Below are 19,211 nucleotides of genomic sequence, written 5' to 3' on the forward strand. Positions count from 1 at the left end.
TCTTGGTGGCGTCTCGCCTGGAGCCTGGCCCCAACGATAGTACTACAGGTAATGTGTGTCCGCCCTACGGGAGTTTCCTATTGTAGCTATCAAGGGGTCAGCTGAAAGAAGAGATCCTTCTGTTATAGACCCGTGAAACTGGAATGCTACTTCACATTCATAAAATGCGCTGTCATCCCCGAGCTTCTAGAGAAACCCAACTCCCTAACTTCCTAAATCATCTCCCATGGCGTCCAAAGCTCGATTCTTCGTAACACTTTCTGCGTGCCTTGCTGCCGCCTCTCCTTTGACCTCGCCTGGCTATCAGTATGGAGCGCCTGAGGCAGAGACTGCCTGCAAGGGTCTTACTGATGCCTTCCCAGAAGCTCTCTATGCGGTTGGATCCAATCAGTTCCGAAACCAGTCCCTCGCTATATGGTCTCCGACCTGCTTGAAAACCCCAAGCTGTGTTTTCCTGCCTGACTCGGCCGCGGACATTAGCAAAGGTCTCGAAATCATCAAAAAGGCCGGTTCCAAGTTCTCTGTCCGCGCCGGCGGGCACATGCCGGTACCTGGCGCGCAATCGGTCGAGCCTGGCGTCTTCATCTCCCTTAGTAACCTCAACCAGCGCAAGTTAAACACCGACGCAGGCACCGTCTCCATTGGCCCTGGGCAAACTTGGGAGGATGTCTACGACTGGCTTGTGCCATACGGCCTGGCTGTCAACGGTGGGCGCTTCCCCAGCGTCGGAGTCGGCGGTGTGCTCATTGGGGGCGGTCTCGGGTATTTTGCCAGCTCGCAAGGATGGTCATGCGACAATGTGGTCGCATTTGAAGCCGTACTGGCAGACGGGAGGATCGTCGAGGTCACCCAGAACAGCAAATACTCCGATCTATTCTGGGCGCTCCGCGGTGGGCACAATAACTTTGCCATCGTTACCCGCTTCGATGTGAAGACCTTCCCTGCATCATCCGCATACGCCAAGGTCATTGCTTGGGAAGTCAACACGCCCAGCACTGCCGAACAGTTCTTTGCTGCCTTAGAGTCTTACGTGGCTCCTGGTGGTGGCGTCGACGACACCAGCGCGGCCATCATCCCTACGGTCGCGGCGGCGCCATACTTGGGTCTATATGAAGTCATAACTGACCGGTTCGCTCTCGGCCGCGACAGCAGCCCCGCGGCATTCGCCAACTTCACGAAAGTCCAGGGCCCCATTACGTTCCAGTCCGGGGGCGAAGTCTATGAGTCTTGGACTCAGATGCCCAAGTTCCTTGCCGCGAATGGAGATCGGAACATGCGGCAGGTCTTTTGGAGTGTGAGTTTCAAGGCCGACCCCCGCGCCATCAGTATTGCCAACCGAACCGTCATCGACATGACATTCGACAAGCTGGGTAACGCAGCAAACCTGTCTACCGCCCTCACGTACCAGCCCATCTCCGCTGCTATGCTACGGGAGAGCGCAGCAAGAGGCGGCAATGTGCTTGACTTGGATCCCAACCTCGGGACTTTCATCAGTAAGTGACTTACTGTTCAGATCTATCCAATCTCCTGAGAAACATGAGTAGATCCTTGCTAACTTGTACAACTCGTAATAACCACAGCTGGGCTCATTGCTGTGCAGTGGACTGATGCGGCCGATGATGGCCGTGTTACCAAGTTCTGCGAGGATGCAACGACGGAAATCAAGAGGCAGACGAAGGAGCTGGGTCTGGACGTGGACTTCATCTATTTAAACGACGCCGGTGCCACCCAGAAGCCCTTTCTGACTTATGGACAACAAGGCGGCAGTTTGGTTAAGTTGCGAGAGATTCGGGCTAAGTACGACCCGGGACATTTCTATGAAACGTTCTTGGCTCATGGCTTTGCCCTAGAATAGTAGCGGTGATGCCATGTTGATATGGCTATCCACATCGCCGCTCCTTTGTTATTCGGACTTTTCTATGTATTAGATAGGAGTTTCACTTTCATACCGAAACCGATGTACCTAGATTCGAAATGATCACGCCAATTATAAGCCCATTAGAGGTCGACTGAAGTCTGTACGACGATGGAGAAAGTCATCATTTTTACCCGACTAGGATAAGCACCACTCCTACCAGTTTGAGTAGAGCGAGCAGCGATGGAATAGGGGCGACCTCCAAGGCAACGTTAGATAAACTTACCTACTTAGTCGAGAAAAATAATACATAATCCCATCAATGACAAAGTACCTGTGCAAACTCTCCGAACTCTATATCATTCTCCAGGATTTCCATTTCTTCCTCCTTTAGACTCAATAAGATCTCAAAGCCACCCGAGGGCCGCGGCGGTAAGATGACACAACGCCTACATACAATATCAAATTCTCGCCGCGGTGGCCGCAGGTAGTCCACCAGGCCGCCGTTCCGGAACAGGCGGCCGCCGAAGCGCATCTCCATGAGCGGGAGGGCGAGGAAGCTGGTGAAGCAGGCCTCGGCGCCCGCGAACGTGGCAAAGGGGTAGCGGGCGGCGGAGAAGTCGGGCATGGCGGCAGCGAGGCCGTAGGCAGCATGCAGGCGCGGGCGCGTGATGGCGGCCACGGCCTGACGGACGGCGCGGGCCACGGCGGCGAGCGGTGTGGCCCGCGACACGAGCGTCGTCATTTCCATCCGCGTCGTCGCGATGAACAGCAGTGTCCCCATGTACGTCGAGGGTAGCCGCTCACTGAACAGCCCACGCCCGTCCACCGTCGTGTCCAGCTCTGCACGCGCGCCAGCCGCGGCGTAGGCCGGGTTTCCAGGGTCGGCGGTCTGTCGCGCACGCATAACACACCGCCAGAGCAGAGCCATTAGGGCGTCGTTCGCCGTGGGGATGAGAGACACGTTATCGCCTTGGGTGCCGACGTTAGCCATGGAGGCGTTTTCTCCAGCGGCCGCAGCCATGGCCGTTAGCTTCGAGAAAGCGGCCGGGGAGACATAAAATATGGTCGTCGTCATCTTTGGCGACGGCGGGGCTGCCGTAGAATCGAGTGTGAAGGATGCTGTGGCCGCCAACTCCTCCGGCGATAACGGGGGCAGCATTCCCAACAGACGCCAGGCATCCTCACTGCTGTTGGCAAACTCGACAGGCGATGGTTTTTTATGCCCGGCTTCTTCCCAAGCCTTTCCGACACAGTCATAGTCGCAGCAGTTCTCGGTAATAACCAGGCTAGCAGCGCCCTGGTCATCGCCTTGGTGCAAGCGCATATGCTTTGCCCACATTTTCAGAAGCAAAGAGCCACTCATACCGTCGACCAGCGAGTGGAACAGGCATACCGACAGCAAGAGACCGCCGGTGATGAAGTTGGCCTGCACGATGCATCCTGGAGCACCTTCGCCACCAAGGTCCCACCTGGCATGGACTGATGGCACGAGCTGTGCGCCATCCAGTGCTTCTTGAGGGAGACCCTCGTCCACGAGATCATCATACTCGGGCCACGATGATGAAAGATCATTGAAGATGACTTGGGGCGACCAATCGGGGTGTTCCCGAGCCTCCAAGCGTCCGGCGTTAGGGTGCTTGTCGTCTGGTGCGACGGAGAAGACGCGCCTTCGGATAATGGGGAGTTCTTCTCCGGCTGTGTGTAAGCTCGTTTGTAGCAGGGTATGCACCTCCGGAGAACTCGACACCAGGTTGTAGAGCGAACGTGAGAATGAAGTTTGCATAGAACCTGGGCATTACATTGTCCAGCGGGTTGAGGGCAAAGCGCCGAGGCCCGGAGGCTGTTGGCTCCGTCTTACTTTGCATGATTCACTGATTGCCAACTCAAAGTCGCGAGAATGTCACTGAATGGAATAAGTTTCCAGCACTATTTGATCTGGACGCTGCTAGATAACTAAACGACCGTGGTACAGTGAGACGGCTGTGGAGGTAACCGCGGCTCTTGCCACATCCGGCCCTCCGTGTCAGAAAAGGAAAAGACGCCCAAGGGAGAACAAGACGAGACCAAAGAGTAAGAGAGACAATAGGAGAAGGAGGCGTTATCTACCAAGTGCTGGTATCAGTCAGAGGGGGCCAAGTATCGTAAAGTTGTACGACTCCAGATTTCATTCCCGCTCATCTGATATTCGAGACCCTTTATGTAGGCACGTATCTGATCACTAGAGAAACCCTTGTTTCCCAGAGTCGCCGCGGTGAGTTCTTCGTGTTTCTTTTCCCACTCACGACAAAGAGCGTAGAGCACTCGCTTCGCTGCCGCTGGCGGTAGGTCAGTCCCGGCGGCGAAGATTGCCACAGCCGTGCAGAGCACCCCTCCCTCTTGGTGAAGCGTCTGAGACGCTAATACCTCTTTCTCATAGCTCCAGATATCGTTGATCACCGAGAGATGCTTGCTGCAATTCATGTCGATGGGTCGTACGACAGCCACTTCCTCGGGTGTAAGTCGAAGTCCCATAGAAAATCGCATTAGGGCAGCGAGTAATCTAACTTTGGATCAGCATTCTGAAGAAAGGGAGGAGATGGCAATATCTACCCTTTGCCAACGTCGTGTTCACGGTACTCAAAGTATTCTTTGAGGTCCATTTCCTTGAGCCTTCTAGAATCTGTCTGCGCACGCATGAACGTGAAGACAGACTCCAGGATCTCATCGGACGATGCATCGTGCTCGCGCATACTGTTCCATAGATCGTACATGATGTATTCGACTGGAACAGAACGATCGGGCAGCACGTCGCCTCTTGCAATCGGCATCAACTTGTTATTGTAGGCTTCACCTTCCACGAGGGACATGTGTTCAAGCACGTCTGCAGTCATATTAGCAGCTGCTCGTGGGCTTTTTCTCTCCTGTTTTATGATGGGCCATACCGTCTATCAAGAACAAAATGGTCAGAAGCCGACATGCAAAATGGATTCTGTCATCAAGTGCCATCGGAAAGTACCAGCATGTGACGGTAGAGAAGCCAGCATTGACGAATTTTTTTCGACTCTTTTCAGTAGTGAAGTTCCAGTGCTTGAGGAAGTAGCCGTTTACCTCCTCTGTCACCTGCTTCTCCAGCGGATGACACAGTGGCTGTAGATCGGAAGGGGGGTATTCTGAGCAGACTCGGCGCCTGAACATGTCGAGGCGGTCCACTTGGGACATCTGTAACAGTCAGGCTCTTTGACGCCATGTCGATATCTCGTCGGTGTTTTGATAAGTTATCGATGTATTACAAGTAACAACTGCGATTGATAGTGACCTATACCCCAACAAAGGTCAGCTCCAAGCCCGGGCTTAATATATGACCAAGTCGGTCTTCATCTTGCTTCTATACTCCCAGTGGCCTCTGCCTCCTTTTCAGTCACAGGTATGAGCATCGGGATAGCATCCCTAGCGGTAGCGTACCAACAATGAACTGGGCACCTGGCCAAAACTCATGTTAGACGGGTATCGGCTCTTGCCATATTGTGACACTCCGCCACCATAGCCAGTCACCTATGGCCCCTTCCCGGCCGGCCATTGCCATTTCCGTACTAGTATGCAAGTATACATGCCAAAGAAGAACCCATTATATCGTTGGGACCATAGCCAGAGGAAGGATGCTATACTCAGTGACCCTTACAGGCAAATACGTTCGAAACTAATACACAACCAGCTAAGATGGGCATCGTTCAGGATTCCATTGATTCTATGAACCCTCAGGGGTTGAGCCTTTGGTGCCTCGTTCTTCCCACGTTGTTTGCGATTCTGGGTGCCGCCACCTACCTTGTCACTCTTGCTTCGCATATGTGGACCAGGTATAACGGCAAAAGATGGCCAAGAGCCGCCCATTGTACCATATTGGATCCCTATAGTTGGCAGTGCAATTCCGTTTGTACGTGACACCAAAGGATTTATTGCAAAGACACTGTAGGTTGAAAGCATCACGAGATCCGTATCCAAGAGAAGCTAAAAAGATGGCATAGCCAAGACTGGGAGACAACACGCCCCTTTCAGTCCAGCTGCCTGCGTTCAGAGGCTACCTTATTACCCAGCCCGAGCATTTCGGACCGCTGCTCAAAGCCACTCGGTTCCTCAGCAACAAAAAAGGTCATGGCAGAGTTGATGCGCGATGTGTTTGGCACACCGCCGAGAGTCATGCGTACGCTTTTCCACATTCTTTGTTTTTAACCACTCGGGGCTCACATCCGACCCAGCACTGTACTTGGGAGACAACTCGGGAATAGAGGCCAAACCTATTCAAGGGACCTCTGTCCCAGAGTACCAGCGTATCTGGAACAGCCAGCACGCGGATAGCGCCAAGTATCTCACGGGCGATGCACTGCGCGGACTGGCGGCGCGTTTCACGTCCATTCTCAGTGAGGCCATGTCCAAGGCAGATCCCCATGATCCCGCTGACTCGGGCGAATGGGTGACCATTGAGGACTTTTACCCTTGGTGGCGTGCACGCGTCTTCGCGGCCGCGACCACCGCCCTGTTTGGTCCGCACCTCTTGCGTTTGAACCCAACTCTAGAGCAGGACTTCTGGAACTTCGCCGACTCGATACCGACCTTGGCCAAGAGATATCCGGCTTGGATGGCGCCGAGGGCCCACGCTGCCCGAAACAAGATGCTAGATAACGTCAAGAGGTGGCACGCACACGCACGCGAGAAGTCAGAATACCGGTCATGTGGTGACGATGCCCCTAACTGGGATGAGTATTGGGGCAGCCGATGGCTGAAAGTACGCCAAAGATGGGGGCAAGACACCAACATCATGGACGATGATGGATTGGCAAGTGAGGATCTGGCCCTGGCTATCGCGTAAGGCCCCATTGTGAATGTTCTTTGCCCTAGGTTACTGTTTGAAGCTGACACAGATGGGCATCTAGCGCGAACGCCAATGCTATACCTATGGCATTCTGGTACTTGATTGAGATATACCGGGATCCGTCTCTCCTCTCTCGTGTCCTGCCGGAGCTAGAGAACGCCGTGAAAAGCCCAGCTTCACCTGGCAGAGATGAACCGGCCGCTTTCGACATATCGTGCGTCCTCTCTTCGCCCTTGGCTCAAAGTATTTACGCTGAAGTCCTGCGCATGCGCATCTCGTTGCTGCTCAACCGTTGCCCAGACAAAAAGGATCACCGTATAGGACCCTGGATCCTAAGAAAGGGCGCATACATGACACTGTCGACCGCCTATATTGGCTACCACGGCAAAGCCTGGGAGCTGTATACGGATAGCGGTCGAGCGCCCATCAACGAGTTCTGGGCTGAGCGTTTCCTGGTGCCGAGCGATAAAATCACACCCCCTCCTGCGCTTGCCAAGGTAAAGGCACCCACGGAACGCCCGCTTGACACGAGGGAGACATCGGAGCAAAAACCGCGCTTCTCCACTAAGCATCTTGACGGTATTTGGGTGCCGTATGGGGGCGGCGCGCTGATGTGTCCTGGCCGGCACTTTGCCAAGCAAGAGATGATGGGGAGTGTCGCCGTGTTTGCACACTACTATGACCTGGAGGTGATGACGGGCAAGGCGCCGCCGATGAACGACAAGTTCTACGGCATGGGGGCACAGCAGCCCTCGGAGAAGACACCAGTCAGAATCAGACGGAAGGTCGGTGGGTGAAAGACGGGCAGTCAAGCACAGGTGCAACACTCGCCAAATTGTTTATCTCATGGTGTTGCTAGAATGAAAGGAAGAATAACCAACAACTATCTCGTAAATTCGATATGAATCTTCTTGTACTTTGGCATTTTATACTGCGCTAGATACAATTTCAGCTTCCTGCTGTGTTACAGACGTGCGAAAGTCCGTGGCCGCCTGCTGTAAGTTTGTCAATCGCTCATTATCACTGCCAAACCATCGCAGCCTTAGGTCTGCCATCGGCTCCTCGAGCTCGGTGTACGTGTCGCCCAAGGTCAATATGATGCGGCCATTCCAGCGCTCTCCCTCTCGGTATTTGTCCGCCGGGGCATCTTTGCCGTAGACAGCCACTCTTCGGGGCTGTCTGGCTGTTGCGGCATACACCAGTGCGCGGCCTACGTGTTCCGAGGTGCTGACTGGGAGGCCCATGGCAAGGATAGGGGCAGCCAAGTTGGGCGGCAGTGAGCGCGTGATGGTAGCTGCAGGCGCCACTCCGTTGATGGTGATGCTGTCTTCGGGCAGGACCGAGCGCAGTGTGCGAACAAGGCCGACAAGCTGCCATAATTCATGAGTACTATACCAGAAGAAACATGGAAATCTTGAGGGGCAATCTCACACCAGCCTTGGCGGCGGCGTAGACGGGCAAGCTTTGTTCGGGAGCATAGGCGGTAGCGCTCGTCGTGATAACAATGCTTCCGTGCGTACGGCACCTGCGCATCATGCTCCATGCCAGCTTTACAAAGTAGAAGACGGCCTTGAAATTGACGTCCAGGACTCGCTGAAAGCTTCCGTCCGGCTCACACAACTGATCGTCACGGTCGAAGACGTCGGAAAAGTAGTCGGCCTGCTCGGTCACGGCAGCATTGGCAAAGGCGAAATCAACTTTCCCTACGGCGGTGAAAGCAGCCCGCAACTCCTCCCAACACGAGACGTCGCATTTGTGAAATTGGAGGCCCTGAGCCGGCTCGGACGTGTCGGGTTCTAACACGTCAAACACATGCACAGAGGCGCCTTTCTGTGCGAGCAGTTGTGCTGCTGCTAAGCCGATGCCCGAGGCGCCACCTGAGGCGATAGAAGAAGCGACAGTCAGCATGAATGCGGCCAATAGAATGATAAGAACCGACCTGTCACTATAGCAGACTTCCCCTCCAGAAAAGGGATGTTACTTTCGTCAATCTGGAGTGATGCCATGTTGATACAAGATTGAAAGTGAGCACCAATGAATGCACCGTTATCTTGAGCTTACTTCTCACTTATAACTTACTTGTTTCCCGGTACCTGCCCAAATAGGCAAACACCCTCACCCTCCCGGCGGCTGACATGCGCCCCTTTCCTATCTAGACAATCTCCAAAGCCTCCTTCTCCCTGGCTGCGATCCGCAGCTCAGGTTTCTGCCACAGCGTGTGCATCCTGGAATCACGCTGCCAGTCCAGGTCCCCATTCAGCAGCACCAGATCAAACCGCCAGAAAAGCCGAGCAAGCGTCAAACGCAGCTCCATCCACCCCAGGCTGTTACGTGTGTCGTCGACATGGGTCAGCTTGCTTCACCATCCATCATAGAGCTGTTACTCACTTGCGTCCCAGACAGCCCCGCGGCCCTAGCGAAAAGGGTTGTGTTGCCTCCAATATGTCATCGCTTTGGCCTAACCATCTTTCCGGCTTGAAGGACTCTGGATCGACGAAGTTGGCAGGATCGAGGCTTGCCGCAAAGGGATTCGTAGACACCACGACCTAAATTCAACATTTGCGTTAGTCTCGCATGGTTTCCCCCTCAGGTCTGGTCGGGACTTGCCCCAGCCGGCACAAAGTGACCGTCGACTACATCGCCTCCTCGCGGGACCACTCGAGGCAGCCCTAGAGGCAAGGGGGGGCATATCCGGAGCCCCTCTAGAATGACGGCCCGTAGGTACTGCAATCGCTGTGTGGCTTGCGCATCGATTTCCGAATACCTACTGAACGCCGTTCTTATTTCGGACTGCAGTCGCTGCATCACCACCGGTGCCTTCAGTAGATAGTACGTGATGGCGCCTAACGCGGTAGCAGTCGTTTCGCTGCCAGCAAGAACAAAACCGAGGCGTGCGCCGCCAACTGCAGGTCAGATACTTGAGCAGGGTCGCGCTGCTCCAGAATGCGTGTCATGAAGTCTTTTCGAGCGTCGTCCTTCCGAACTATGCGATGCTTGACCAGTTCGATTGCAAACTCCTCATTTGTGAGTGTGTCCTCGGTCAGCTTTCTTATCTTGGACTCCAACAGCGGCATGAACGTGGCCGTCAGCCCAGGAAATCGCTTGAACATGTCGGCTAGGGCGCCCTGTGTGAGGGCACCCATGGCGATCTTGATCCACTGGTGTGGCTTGTCTGTTATAATAGCGGACAAATTGAGATCACGAAAGTTTTTTTTGGATTGCTTTCAAGTCTGGGGAGGAGCGGATGAGAAAAACGTACCCTTTTCCAAGCCGCTAAACGACTCCCCGAACGCCAAATCGCCAATGATGTCGAACGTCATCATCTCATACGCCTTGACGATATCCCAGCCGCCTTTGCGCTCCCCACGCTCCCCCACCAAGTCTACGAACTTGAGGATGGTAGCTGAAACCAGCTCCTCCTGCTCGTTCAAGGACCGATCAGAGAAAGCGTGTGAGAGATACTTCCGCATCTGGCTATGAGCCTCAACATCCCGCTCACTGACAATGCTGTGTACTCCGTGGCTCGCGAATGTTCCGCCGTCATAGAACTGGCTCTTAATGAACGGCTCATGGCCCTGTCTGAAACCATAGATGTCCTTCCACGACTGAGCCGAGTTGAAAGAAAGCTCGTTCGGTGCCGTGCGGACCACAGGGCCTTGATCATGTAATCAAGATTGCATCAGTGTTCAGTTGATTACGTTCATGTTTCGCAGGCGACGCACCGTATTGCCTGTGTAAGTCCAGTAGTCTGTAGGGCTGACGTCCACTGAAGAACCATATACTATGATGAATCTATACGGAAATGACCGCGGTCAATATCTGAAAAGCTAGGTTGGGGGAAGAGCTATGCGGTTAGGAGATGTACGTTGCTACAGCCCGCAAGTTTGGGGCCTGGGAATTTAGCTATCGGGTGCCAAAGAAGGTTGTATAGTACTCCAGCAACGGCGCGAACAATAGCCTATAATAGTCAGTGGAAGGGCACAACTCTGAAAAGATGTGCGTACCGTGCAGAGGAGTAGGCCGAACAAGGCCGACAAGAGAGGCAGCATTGTATGTCAGGCGATCTTGAGCTTGGGTAGCGAGTGCGATTTCCAGAAGGGAGTAAAGTCTTCACAAGAAGAGAGGAGAGTAGACTCTGTGCCAAAAACTGCACCAACTCAGTCTGAAATTCCCCGTCGTTACAACGATGTGACAAAGTGGTACCCAAGTATACATCGACTCTACCATAAACACAACACAAGCAAAGCCCGGCACTTTCCAGATTAAGCAGGAGCAGCGCGGGTTGGTGGCGGCGAAACCAGCGGCCTGCTAACGTGAGGTGCGGCCCGGCGCTGGAATATCTCAATGCCCTACCTCCGTGTGACAGGTACCTCAAGAGAGGCACACTGGCTCACGGGGATCACATTGCCCCTGATGGCATCTCGCATATTAATTCACCATGAGGGCCCATGGCAACCGAGACGTGAGAAATAACTCCCAAACCGACAGCGTGGACGATATGTCGGCCCCTAAAACAGAACCGCTTGCTGTCATTGGCATGGCGTGCCGGTTCGCTGGCGACGCGACCAATCCACAGAATCTATGGGAGCTTGTTTCGCAAGGAAGAGACGCTTGGTCTGCCGTGCCCCCTGACCGGTTTAACCAGGCGGCCTTCTACCACCCACAGTCCGACAGGCTGTCAACCTTGTCCATGAAGGGCGGTTTCTTCCTTCGCGACGACCCCGGGGCTTTCGATCCGTCGTTCTTCAACCTATCCGCCGAGGTAGCTGCGGCCATGGATCCGCAGATACGGATTCAGCTCGAAGTGGTGTATGAAGCGCTCGAGTCGGCCGGGTTGCCGCTCTCTTCTGTCGTGGGGTCCAAGACCTCTGTCTTCACCGGCTCCTTCACGAAAGACTATCACGACTTGCAACTGCGTGACCCCCTGAACATGTCACGGGCCTTCGTCACCGGCAACTACGCCGCGATGCTGGCAAACCGTGTCTCGCATTTCTTCGACCTGAAAGGCCCGTCTGTCGCCGTGGATACGGGCTGTAGCACGAGCTTGATGGGCCTGCACTTGGCAGCGCAGAGCCTTAGAGGAGGAGAGTCGGATTGCGCCATTGTCGGAGGGGCATGCCTCAACCTGAACCCTGATGCGTTCGCGAATTTGTCAACCCTGCAGTATGTGGACTCTACCATTTCGCCGTTCCTTTTGACTAACCACTCGGCTGTCTTAGAACATGTGGACCCGATGGAAAATGCTATGCGTTCGATGCGCGAGCGCAGGGCTACGGTCGTGGCGACGGTATCGCCGCAGTCATTGTGAAGCGTCTGTCGGCTGCGGTCCACGACGGAGACTCTGTCTTGGCTGTCGTGCGCGAGACAGCCTCGAACCAAGATGGAAGCACGCCGACCATCACGGCCCCTTGTGCTGACGCGCAGCGCAAGCTGATTGAGGCTTGCTATGCCAGCGCCGGCCTGGACCCGCTGGAAACGACTTTGGTCGAAGCACATGGCACGGGAACCAGAGTTGGCGATCCAGCTGAGGCCCGGGCCATTGGCCAGGCAATGGGCAGGGGAAGAGCGAAGCCTCTTTACATGGCCAGTATCAAGACTAACTTGGGCCATACCGAGGCTGCTTCCGGTCTGGCAGCGCTGATAAAGGTAGTCCTGGCGTTGCGCCACCGACAGATACCCCCGAGTCTGAACTTCGAAAAGGGCAATCCTGAGATTGATTTTGAAGCCTTACGCTTAACAGTAACCCCCCTACCTCTCCATGTTTGATCGAGGAGAAGCTCATAATTGTCCAGGTACCTACGAGACTCGAGCCTTGGGCGTCAAAGGGGCCCCTGCGAGCATCCGTCAACAACTTCGGCTATGGAGGGACCAATACCCATGCCATTGTGGAAGAAGCCCCTTAACAACTGCGTCAACCGCCGATCTTGGACAGGTTTCTTCTCGACACCTCTTCTTGATCAGCGCACATAACAAAAGCACCACACAGAAGATGGCAGCCAATCTGAAGGACTATATCGAGTCATCTAAAGACCAGGTTACAGACCCATCAGGGTTCAGAAATCTAGCTTTCACTCTGAATGAACGGCGAACACGCTTTCCTTGGACTTTTTCTGTGAGCGCATATAATTCCGAGGAGCTCGCGGAGGCACTCAGCGAAGGCTCAGTCCTGCCATCGCAGAGGAACGAGAAAACGCCGCGCCTGGGATTCGTTTTCAACGGTCAGGGGGCGCAGTGGTACGCCATGGGGCGTGAGCTCAGTGCAATCTACCCTGCCTACAGAGACACCATCGCAGAGTGCGATCAAATCATCCAATCCTTTGGCTCTAGGTGGTCCCTTATCGAGGAACTTGCACGCGCCAAAGAGGATTCGCACGTCGATCAGGTCGAGTTCAGCATGCCACTCTCTTGCGCAGTGCAGCTCGCGTTGGTGAAACTCCTACGTACTTTTGGCGTGGTTCCAGCTGCAGTTACGGGTCATTCATCAGGTGAGATCGCTGCTGCTTTTGCAGCTGGCGCTCTATCCCTCCGTGAGGCGATGGCATGCACTTACTATCGCGGCCTTGTCACGGCGCGACACCTCGCTTCCGGGGCCAAGCAGCCAGCGGGTGGCATGTTGGTAGTGGGCATGAGCAGTGTCGAGGCCCAGTCGTATGTGGATGCCATCACGACAGGAAAAGTGGTCATCGCATGCGAGAATAGCCCTTCCAGTGTTACCCTCTCTGGCGATCTGACAGGCATTGAGGAACTGGAAACTCGCTTCTCATCAGAGAACATCTTTTCCCGTAAGCTTATTGTGCAGACCGCCTTTCATTCCCACCACATGCTGCCATTGGAGAAACACTACAGCGAATCACTGAGGGCGCATCTCACCAACAAGGAGCGGAAGTTCAACCAGGATACTCTCTTTGTGTCACCCGTAACGGGCACGAGAATAGAAGACGCCAATGATATCGGCTCGGAACACTGGGTTCGTAACATGACAAGCCCAGTCCTCTTTGCTGATTCATTCCGCAACATGGTCGTGACAGAACATCCTGACGGCAAAACCGTACAAAACGTGGATCTGGTCATCGAAGTTGGCCCACACAGCACGCTGGCCGGCCCAATCCGGCAGACTCTCCAGAACGTGCCCTCTCTCAAGGGTCTTTCGGTCGCTTACGGATCCTGCTTGGAACGTTCTCGGGACGCCGTACTGACTATCCAGACCCTCGCCGGATTGCTCGCTTGCAAGGGCTATCCGATTGTTACTCCGCGAGTGAATGCCCACGAGGGGCAACCTGGCCTTCGACTTATTCCGGACTTGCCTTCTTATCCCTGGAACCACACCCAGCGGTTCTGGCACGAGTCACGCATTAGCAGCGAGCATCGATTCCGCCAACACCCACATCACGACCTTCTTGGGGTGCGCCTGACCGGAACGAGCGACCAGTTCCCCATATGGCGCCATATCATCCACACAGATGAGGTAGGTTATCGATGACGTGCCTTCGTTACGTTGCTCCTTCCTGCTTCTGAGCACTGACTTATTCTAGCTTCCTTGGGTCCGTGACCATGTTGTGCAAGGCGATATCGTGTACCCTGGATCAGGCTATATCGCCATGGCTCTCGAAGCAATACGCCAATTTCATCCTTCCCCTTCCACCATCCAGTGGTACCTGCTTGAGGAAGTCGAGTTTTTGCGCTCAACTATCATCCCCGAGAACAATGAGGGCGTCGAGATTCAGCTTTTCCTTGAGCTAGTAAATGGAAAGGCACTCGATGACAAAAAGCTGGTTTTCCATGTCCATTCTTGTCTCCCGGATGGTTCATGGACCGAAGCTGCACGGGGGACCATTGCCGTTGGCGACAGTTCAGCCAAACCGGGCCTGGCGTCACGGTCCACTCAAGATTTCGACATGCCTCCTGAATGCACCAAAACCGTGACACCGAAAGAATTTTACAAGTCGCTTGCTTCGAAGGATGTTAGGCATGGACAATCATTCCAGGGGGTGGTCGATATACGTGTCGCCAAGAACCAATCACTCACGATGCTCGCTATCCCCAACGCAGCCGCTTCGATGCCATACAACTGGCAGCAGCCGCATGTGGTTCACCCTACCACTTTGGACACAGTCTTCCAGGCAGCTTATACAACGCTTTCTGCCAAAGCACGCATGGTCTGTGGTACCTCAGTACCCCGATCTATAAAGTCCATATATATCTCGTCGGGTATTCCTACTGAGCCTGGCAGTCAGCTTGGGGTGTCTTCTCATCTGCAAGGCTATCACCGCCAGGGTTTTAATGTGTCGTCATCGGTCCAAGATTTTCAATCTGAAAAACCATTGGTTATGGCTCTGGACACGATGAAATTCCAATCTATTGGTGACGTTGATCAAACCAAGGTCAATGAAGAGAATAGTATCTGCGCTTTCGAGGAATGGGTGCCGAGCTTCCAGCTCAACGAGCCCCTTGAACTCTTTGGGGCACAATTACGACGGTCCGCGAAACCAGAGGAAATCGCCGCCAGTCGGGACCTGACACGTGCTGCTTACTACTTCATTGCCGATGCTATGGCAGCACTGACGCCGGAAGACATTGCGCAGCTTGAATGGTATCACCAGTCCCTCCTCCGCTGGATGCAGCTGCAGCTTCAGCTTGCCAGCGAGGACAAGCTGGGGCCACGCAGCGCAAAGTGGGCGAGAGCGACACCAGGTGCAAAGGCCGCATTGGTTGATCGCGTTGCCAGTGCTAGCACCAACGGTGCTCTCACTGTACGCGTGGGTCAGAACCTGCTGGCCATTCTGCGTCACGAAGTGGCGCCTCTGGAGGTCATGCTGGAAGGGGGCCTGCTGTATCAGTTTTATCGCGAGATGTTGCACTTCACCGAGTCTACAGGGCAGCTCGCCCAGGTAGCCAAGGCCATCACGCGCGAGCAGCCCCGCGCACGCATCCTCGAGATTGGAGCGGGCACTGGAGGATGTACAGGACCGGTACTGGCCGCGCTCGGCGGGGACGGTGCCACGCCGGCGAGCTTCAGTCGCTACGACTTCACGGATATATCCTCGGGCTTCTTTCAGCCGGCCCGCGACCGATTTGCGGCGTGGGGCGACCTGGTAACGTATCAGGCACTCAACATTGAGAATGACCCAGCCGAGCAGGGCTTCGTCCAGAAGTACGATCTCATCATTGCTGCGCAGGTGCTCCATGCCACCAAGAGCATGTCAGCGACCATGCGCAACGTACGCAAACTACTCAAGGACGGCGGCCGGCTGTTACTAGTCGAGACGACGAGAGACACGGTCGACGGCCACTTGATATTTGGCACCTTACCGGGATGGTGGCTGAGTGAGGAGCCAGAGCGTCAATACAGCCCTAATATGCCATTGGAGACATGGGCACCTACCCTTAAAGGGGCTGGCTTCACTGGCATTGACATGCATGTATGGGACTGTGAGGATGAGGAGCACCGCGCCATGAGCGTCATTGTATCGACCGCAGTCCCCGAAGCCCCGCCGAAGTACGAGAGTGAAGTTTCCCTTGTCTTTGACCCGGCCGAGGTGCCAATACAATGGCAGTATGACTTGGCTCAAAAGATCGAAAGTATAACGGGCAGTACACCGATCATGACCGATGCTAAGAGCCCAGATGTGCAAGATAAGCTGTGCATCTTCCTCTCCGGGTTGAATGGCTCGCCGCAAAAGTTCGACGAACAACATTTCGATTCGATCAAGGCCCTGGCTACCCGAAGCAAGGGTCTGCTTTGGGTCACGACGGGTTCATCAGTTGACTGCCTCATTCCCGAGAACGCGCTTCATAAAGGGTTTCTCCGTACGTGTCGAGTCGAAGACCAGAGCAAGAAGTACGTGTCACTGGATCTGGATCCATCTGACAGCAAGTGGTCAGCCGGGTCACTGTCAACGATAGCCAAGGTGTTTGCGAGTGTGTTCAACGACGCGTCCGAAGCAGCGAGTGACTTCGAGTTTGCCGAGCGCAGAGGCAACATCCTGCTTCCTCGAATTGTACGAGATGATATCGAGAACGAGGCCCTCGTCAACGATCTGAAGAAGACGGAGCTACAGCCGTTTGTACAGTCAGAATCCGGGGGTCGGGTGCTCAAGCTCGAAGTGGCAAAGCCGGGACTACTCGACAGCATAGTATTTGACGACGACGAAGATTTCGAGCAGCCATTGCCGGAAGGTTGGGTCGAAGTAGAACCGCAGGCGTACGGCATCAATTTCCGCGACATCATGAGTGCCATGGGCCAATTGGATGAAAAGCAGGAACTCGGTGTGGAGAATGCCGGCATCGTGACCCGTGTCGGACCAAACCACGGAGACCATATCCAGCCAGGCATGCGCGTCATATCCCTAACACCTCATGGCCATATATCCGCTCGGGTGCGTGTCCCTTGGCACAATGTTGTTCCTATGCCAGATAACATGGGGTTTCCGGAAGCAGCAAGTGTAGCAGCTGTTTTCGCAACGGCTTATTACTCCATGTTCAACGCTGGCCAGCTGGAGAGGGGCGATACTGTTCTTGTACACGCCGCAGCAGGCGGTGTTGGACAGGCGTGCATCATTCTAGCGCAGTGGAAAGGGGTCCGGGTCTTTGCGACTGTGGGCACGGCGGAGAAGCGGGAGTTCTTGATGAACACATATGGACTCTGTTCAGAGGACATATTCTCAAGCCGTGATGACTCCTTCACCGGGGGCGTACTGGCCGCCACTGATCAACAGGGCGTTGATGTTGTCATCAATTCCCTGGCTGGCCCATTACTGAGCGCGACGTGGAACATCGTTGCGCAGCATGGTCGGTTCATCGAAATCGGTAAGAAGGACATCCATCGCAATAAAGCCCTGGACATGCATCCATTCCGAAAAGCGGTCAGCTTCATCGCGGTCGACCTCGTCCAGCTGTGTGACACTCGCAGCCATGTCGTTCAACGGCTACTTGTGACCGTCATGGGGCTCTTGAGGAGTAATGCAATCCCAAACATCTCCCCAGTGTCCACGTACCCCATCTCAGAGATAGGACGGGCTTTCCGGACCATGCAAGCAGGTAAACATATCGGTAAAATCGTTGTGGTACCTGGCTCCGGCGACCTGGTGAAAGTGAGTAGTAGCGATTCGGGGTTTCTACGCAATACTAACGAATGATGCAGACCACCTCATTCAACAAAACCGCGAGGCTATCTGCTTCTGCCTCATACCTGATTATTGGTGGTCTTGGCGGCATAGGGCGAGTATATGCCCAGTGGATGATCGACCACGGCGCCAAGAATCTTGTTCTCCTTTCCCGAAATGCTGCAAGCAGTGTGCACTCTGCAACTATCGAGAAGGAGCTTTCAGTAGGAGGCGCCAATGTCACATTGAGAAACTGCGACGCTTCCGAGATGGAAAGCCTCAAGGCTGTTCTTGATGAATGCGCGAAGATGATGCTTCCAGTACGTGGTATCGTCCATGGCGGCATGCAACTTAACGACTCGGTGCTTGAGTCTATGACGCCAGGTCAGTGGGCCGACGCGATGGCCGCGAAGGTGACTGCGACACAGAACCTCGACAGGCTCTTCCCGGAACCCGGCGACCTCGACTTCTTCATCATGCTATCCTCGGCCTTTGGGGTCATTGGCTCCGCCTCGCAAGCTAATTACACAGCCGGGGGTGCGTTCCAGGACGCCGTCGCCCGCCGCCGCGCCTCGGCAGGTCTACCTGGCATCACCATCGACCTGGGCATGGTGGACGGCGTGGGCTACGTGGCCGAGAACAAGGCCGGGGTAGCGGACCGTTTGATCGCCAGCGGCCACCGTCCGCTTCGCGAGCAGGACATCTTCCAACTCTTAGATTATTGCGTAAGATACCCCGTGCGCGGGGTGCGCACGGCGCAGCTGGTTACAGGCCTGGCCAGCAGTGCGGTGCGGAAGCAGAGCTGGGGCAAGGAATGGCGCTTCGCGGCGCTGGACGGTCATGACGCTTGCAGAGACGACTCGTCCCGCTCCAAACCTGGTACTACTGGAAGCGCCGCCACTCGATTGCGAGAGAATCTATCAAGTGCGAGCACTGCCGAGGAAGCGGGCAATTTGGTCGAAGATGCCGTGGTCGACAAGTTGGCAGACATGTTTGTGATCCCGAAGCAGGATATCGACGCGAGTCAACCGCTTTCCAAGTACGGCGTCGATTCCCTGGTCGCTGTTGAATTGAGGAACTGGCTCGTTCCGTCAACGCAGTGCGAGTTGTCTATTTTCGACCTGTTGCGCGCGTCATCATTGAGGGATCTGGCCGAGAGCATAGCTACGAGAAGCATGGCCCTGCGCACATGATACAATCTGGATAGCCAAGCTCTGGTATTCAGGGTTAGTTAGTATTCCAAAATGACAAGATACTCCGTATAAGGGATAAGACTGGCTCTACCAACTCCTGGATTGCATCACTTATTTGTGACGAGTTTCTAGGGAATCTGAGCTTGACGAACGACACGTGAAGCAATAAAGGCCAAACTCACGCACACCCCCTTCTCCGCAGGACGCGATTG

At 54.7% G+C, this 19,211-nt stretch overlaps 8 protein-coding genes across 8 annotated transcripts; 4 read left to right on the forward strand and 4 right to left on the reverse strand.

Moving 5' to 3' along the window:
* Positions 1-226: 226 nt before the first annotated feature.
* Positions 227-1,855, forward strand: PG998_009128 (uncharacterized protein; the record flags this gene model as incomplete). The annotated part of the gene is made up of 2 exons (XM_066875944.1): positions 227-1,493; positions 1,581-1,855. 2 exons carry the CDS (start codon positions 227-229, stop codon positions 1,853-1,855), a joined length of 1,542 nt encoding a protein of 513 aa, XP_066728100.1.
* Positions 1,856-1,998: 143 nt separating this feature from the next.
* On the reverse strand, positions 1,999-3,723 carry PG998_009129 (uncharacterized protein; the record flags this gene model as incomplete). The annotated part of the gene is made up of 3 exons (XM_066875945.1): positions 1,999-2,016; positions 2,190-3,553; positions 3,588-3,723. The coding sequence occupies 3 exons, from the start codon at positions 3,721-3,723 to the stop codon at positions 1,999-2,001; spliced, it is 1,518 nt and encodes a 505-aa protein (XP_066728101.1).
* A 253-nt stretch (positions 3,724-3,976) lies between these two features.
* On the reverse strand, positions 3,977-5,056 carry PG998_009130 (Aristolochene synthase from penicillium Roqueforti; the record flags this gene model as incomplete). The annotated part of the gene is made up of 3 exons (XM_066875946.1): positions 3,977-4,397; positions 4,448-4,718; positions 4,780-5,056. 3 exons carry the CDS (start codon positions 5,054-5,056, stop codon positions 3,977-3,979), a joined length of 969 nt encoding a protein of 322 aa, XP_066728102.1.
* Positions 5,057-6,005: 949 nt separating this feature from the next.
* PG998_009131 (uncharacterized protein) lies at positions 6,006-6,701 on the forward strand (the record flags this gene model as incomplete). The annotated part of the gene is made up of 1 exon (XM_066875947.1): positions 6,006-6,701. One exon carries the CDS (start codon positions 6,006-6,008, stop codon positions 6,699-6,701), a length of 696 nt encoding a protein of 231 aa, XP_066728103.1.
* Positions 6,702-6,787: 86 nt separating this feature from the next.
* Positions 6,788-7,501, forward strand: PG998_009132 (cytochrome P450; the record flags this gene model as incomplete). The annotated part of the gene is made up of 1 exon (XM_066875948.1): positions 6,788-7,501. The coding sequence occupies one exon, from the start codon at positions 6,788-6,790 to the stop codon at positions 7,499-7,501; it is 714 nt and encodes a 237-aa protein (XP_066728104.1).
* A 129-nt stretch (positions 7,502-7,630) lies between these two features.
* Positions 7,631-8,710, reverse strand: PG998_009133 (uncharacterized protein; the record flags this gene model as incomplete). The annotated part of the gene is made up of 3 exons (XM_066875949.1): positions 7,631-8,074; positions 8,136-8,581; positions 8,644-8,710. 3 exons carry the CDS (start codon positions 8,708-8,710, stop codon positions 7,631-7,633), a joined length of 957 nt encoding a protein of 318 aa, XP_066728105.1.
* Positions 8,711-9,547: 837 nt separating this feature from the next.
* Positions 9,548-10,753, reverse strand: PG998_009134 (uncharacterized protein; the record flags this gene model as incomplete). The annotated part of the gene is made up of 4 exons (XM_066875950.1): positions 9,548-9,876; positions 9,964-10,359; positions 10,578-10,662; positions 10,709-10,753. The coding sequence occupies 4 exons, from the start codon at positions 10,751-10,753 to the stop codon at positions 9,548-9,550; spliced, it is 855 nt and encodes a 284-aa protein (XP_066728106.1).
* Positions 10,754-11,142: 389 nt separating this feature from the next.
* Positions 11,143-18,999, forward strand: PG998_009135 (uncharacterized protein; the record flags this gene model as incomplete). Its single annotated transcript, XM_066875951.1, has 6 exons — positions 11,143-11,867; positions 11,924-12,443; positions 12,497-12,589; positions 12,637-14,169; positions 14,237-17,794; positions 17,845-18,999. 6 exons carry the CDS (start codon positions 11,143-11,145, stop codon positions 18,997-18,999), a joined length of 7,584 nt encoding a protein of 2,527 aa, XP_066728107.1.
* Between the last annotated feature and the right edge of the window lie 212 nt (positions 19,000-19,211).

Source organism: Apiospora kogelbergensis, assembly GCF_038363985.1.
Source record: "Apiospora kogelbergensis strain CBS 113332 chromosome Unknown utg000006l_segment0_segment0, whole genome shotgun sequence".
NCBI lineage: Eukaryota > Fungi > Ascomycota > Sordariomycetes > Amphisphaeriales > Apiosporaceae > Apiospora > Apiospora kogelbergensis.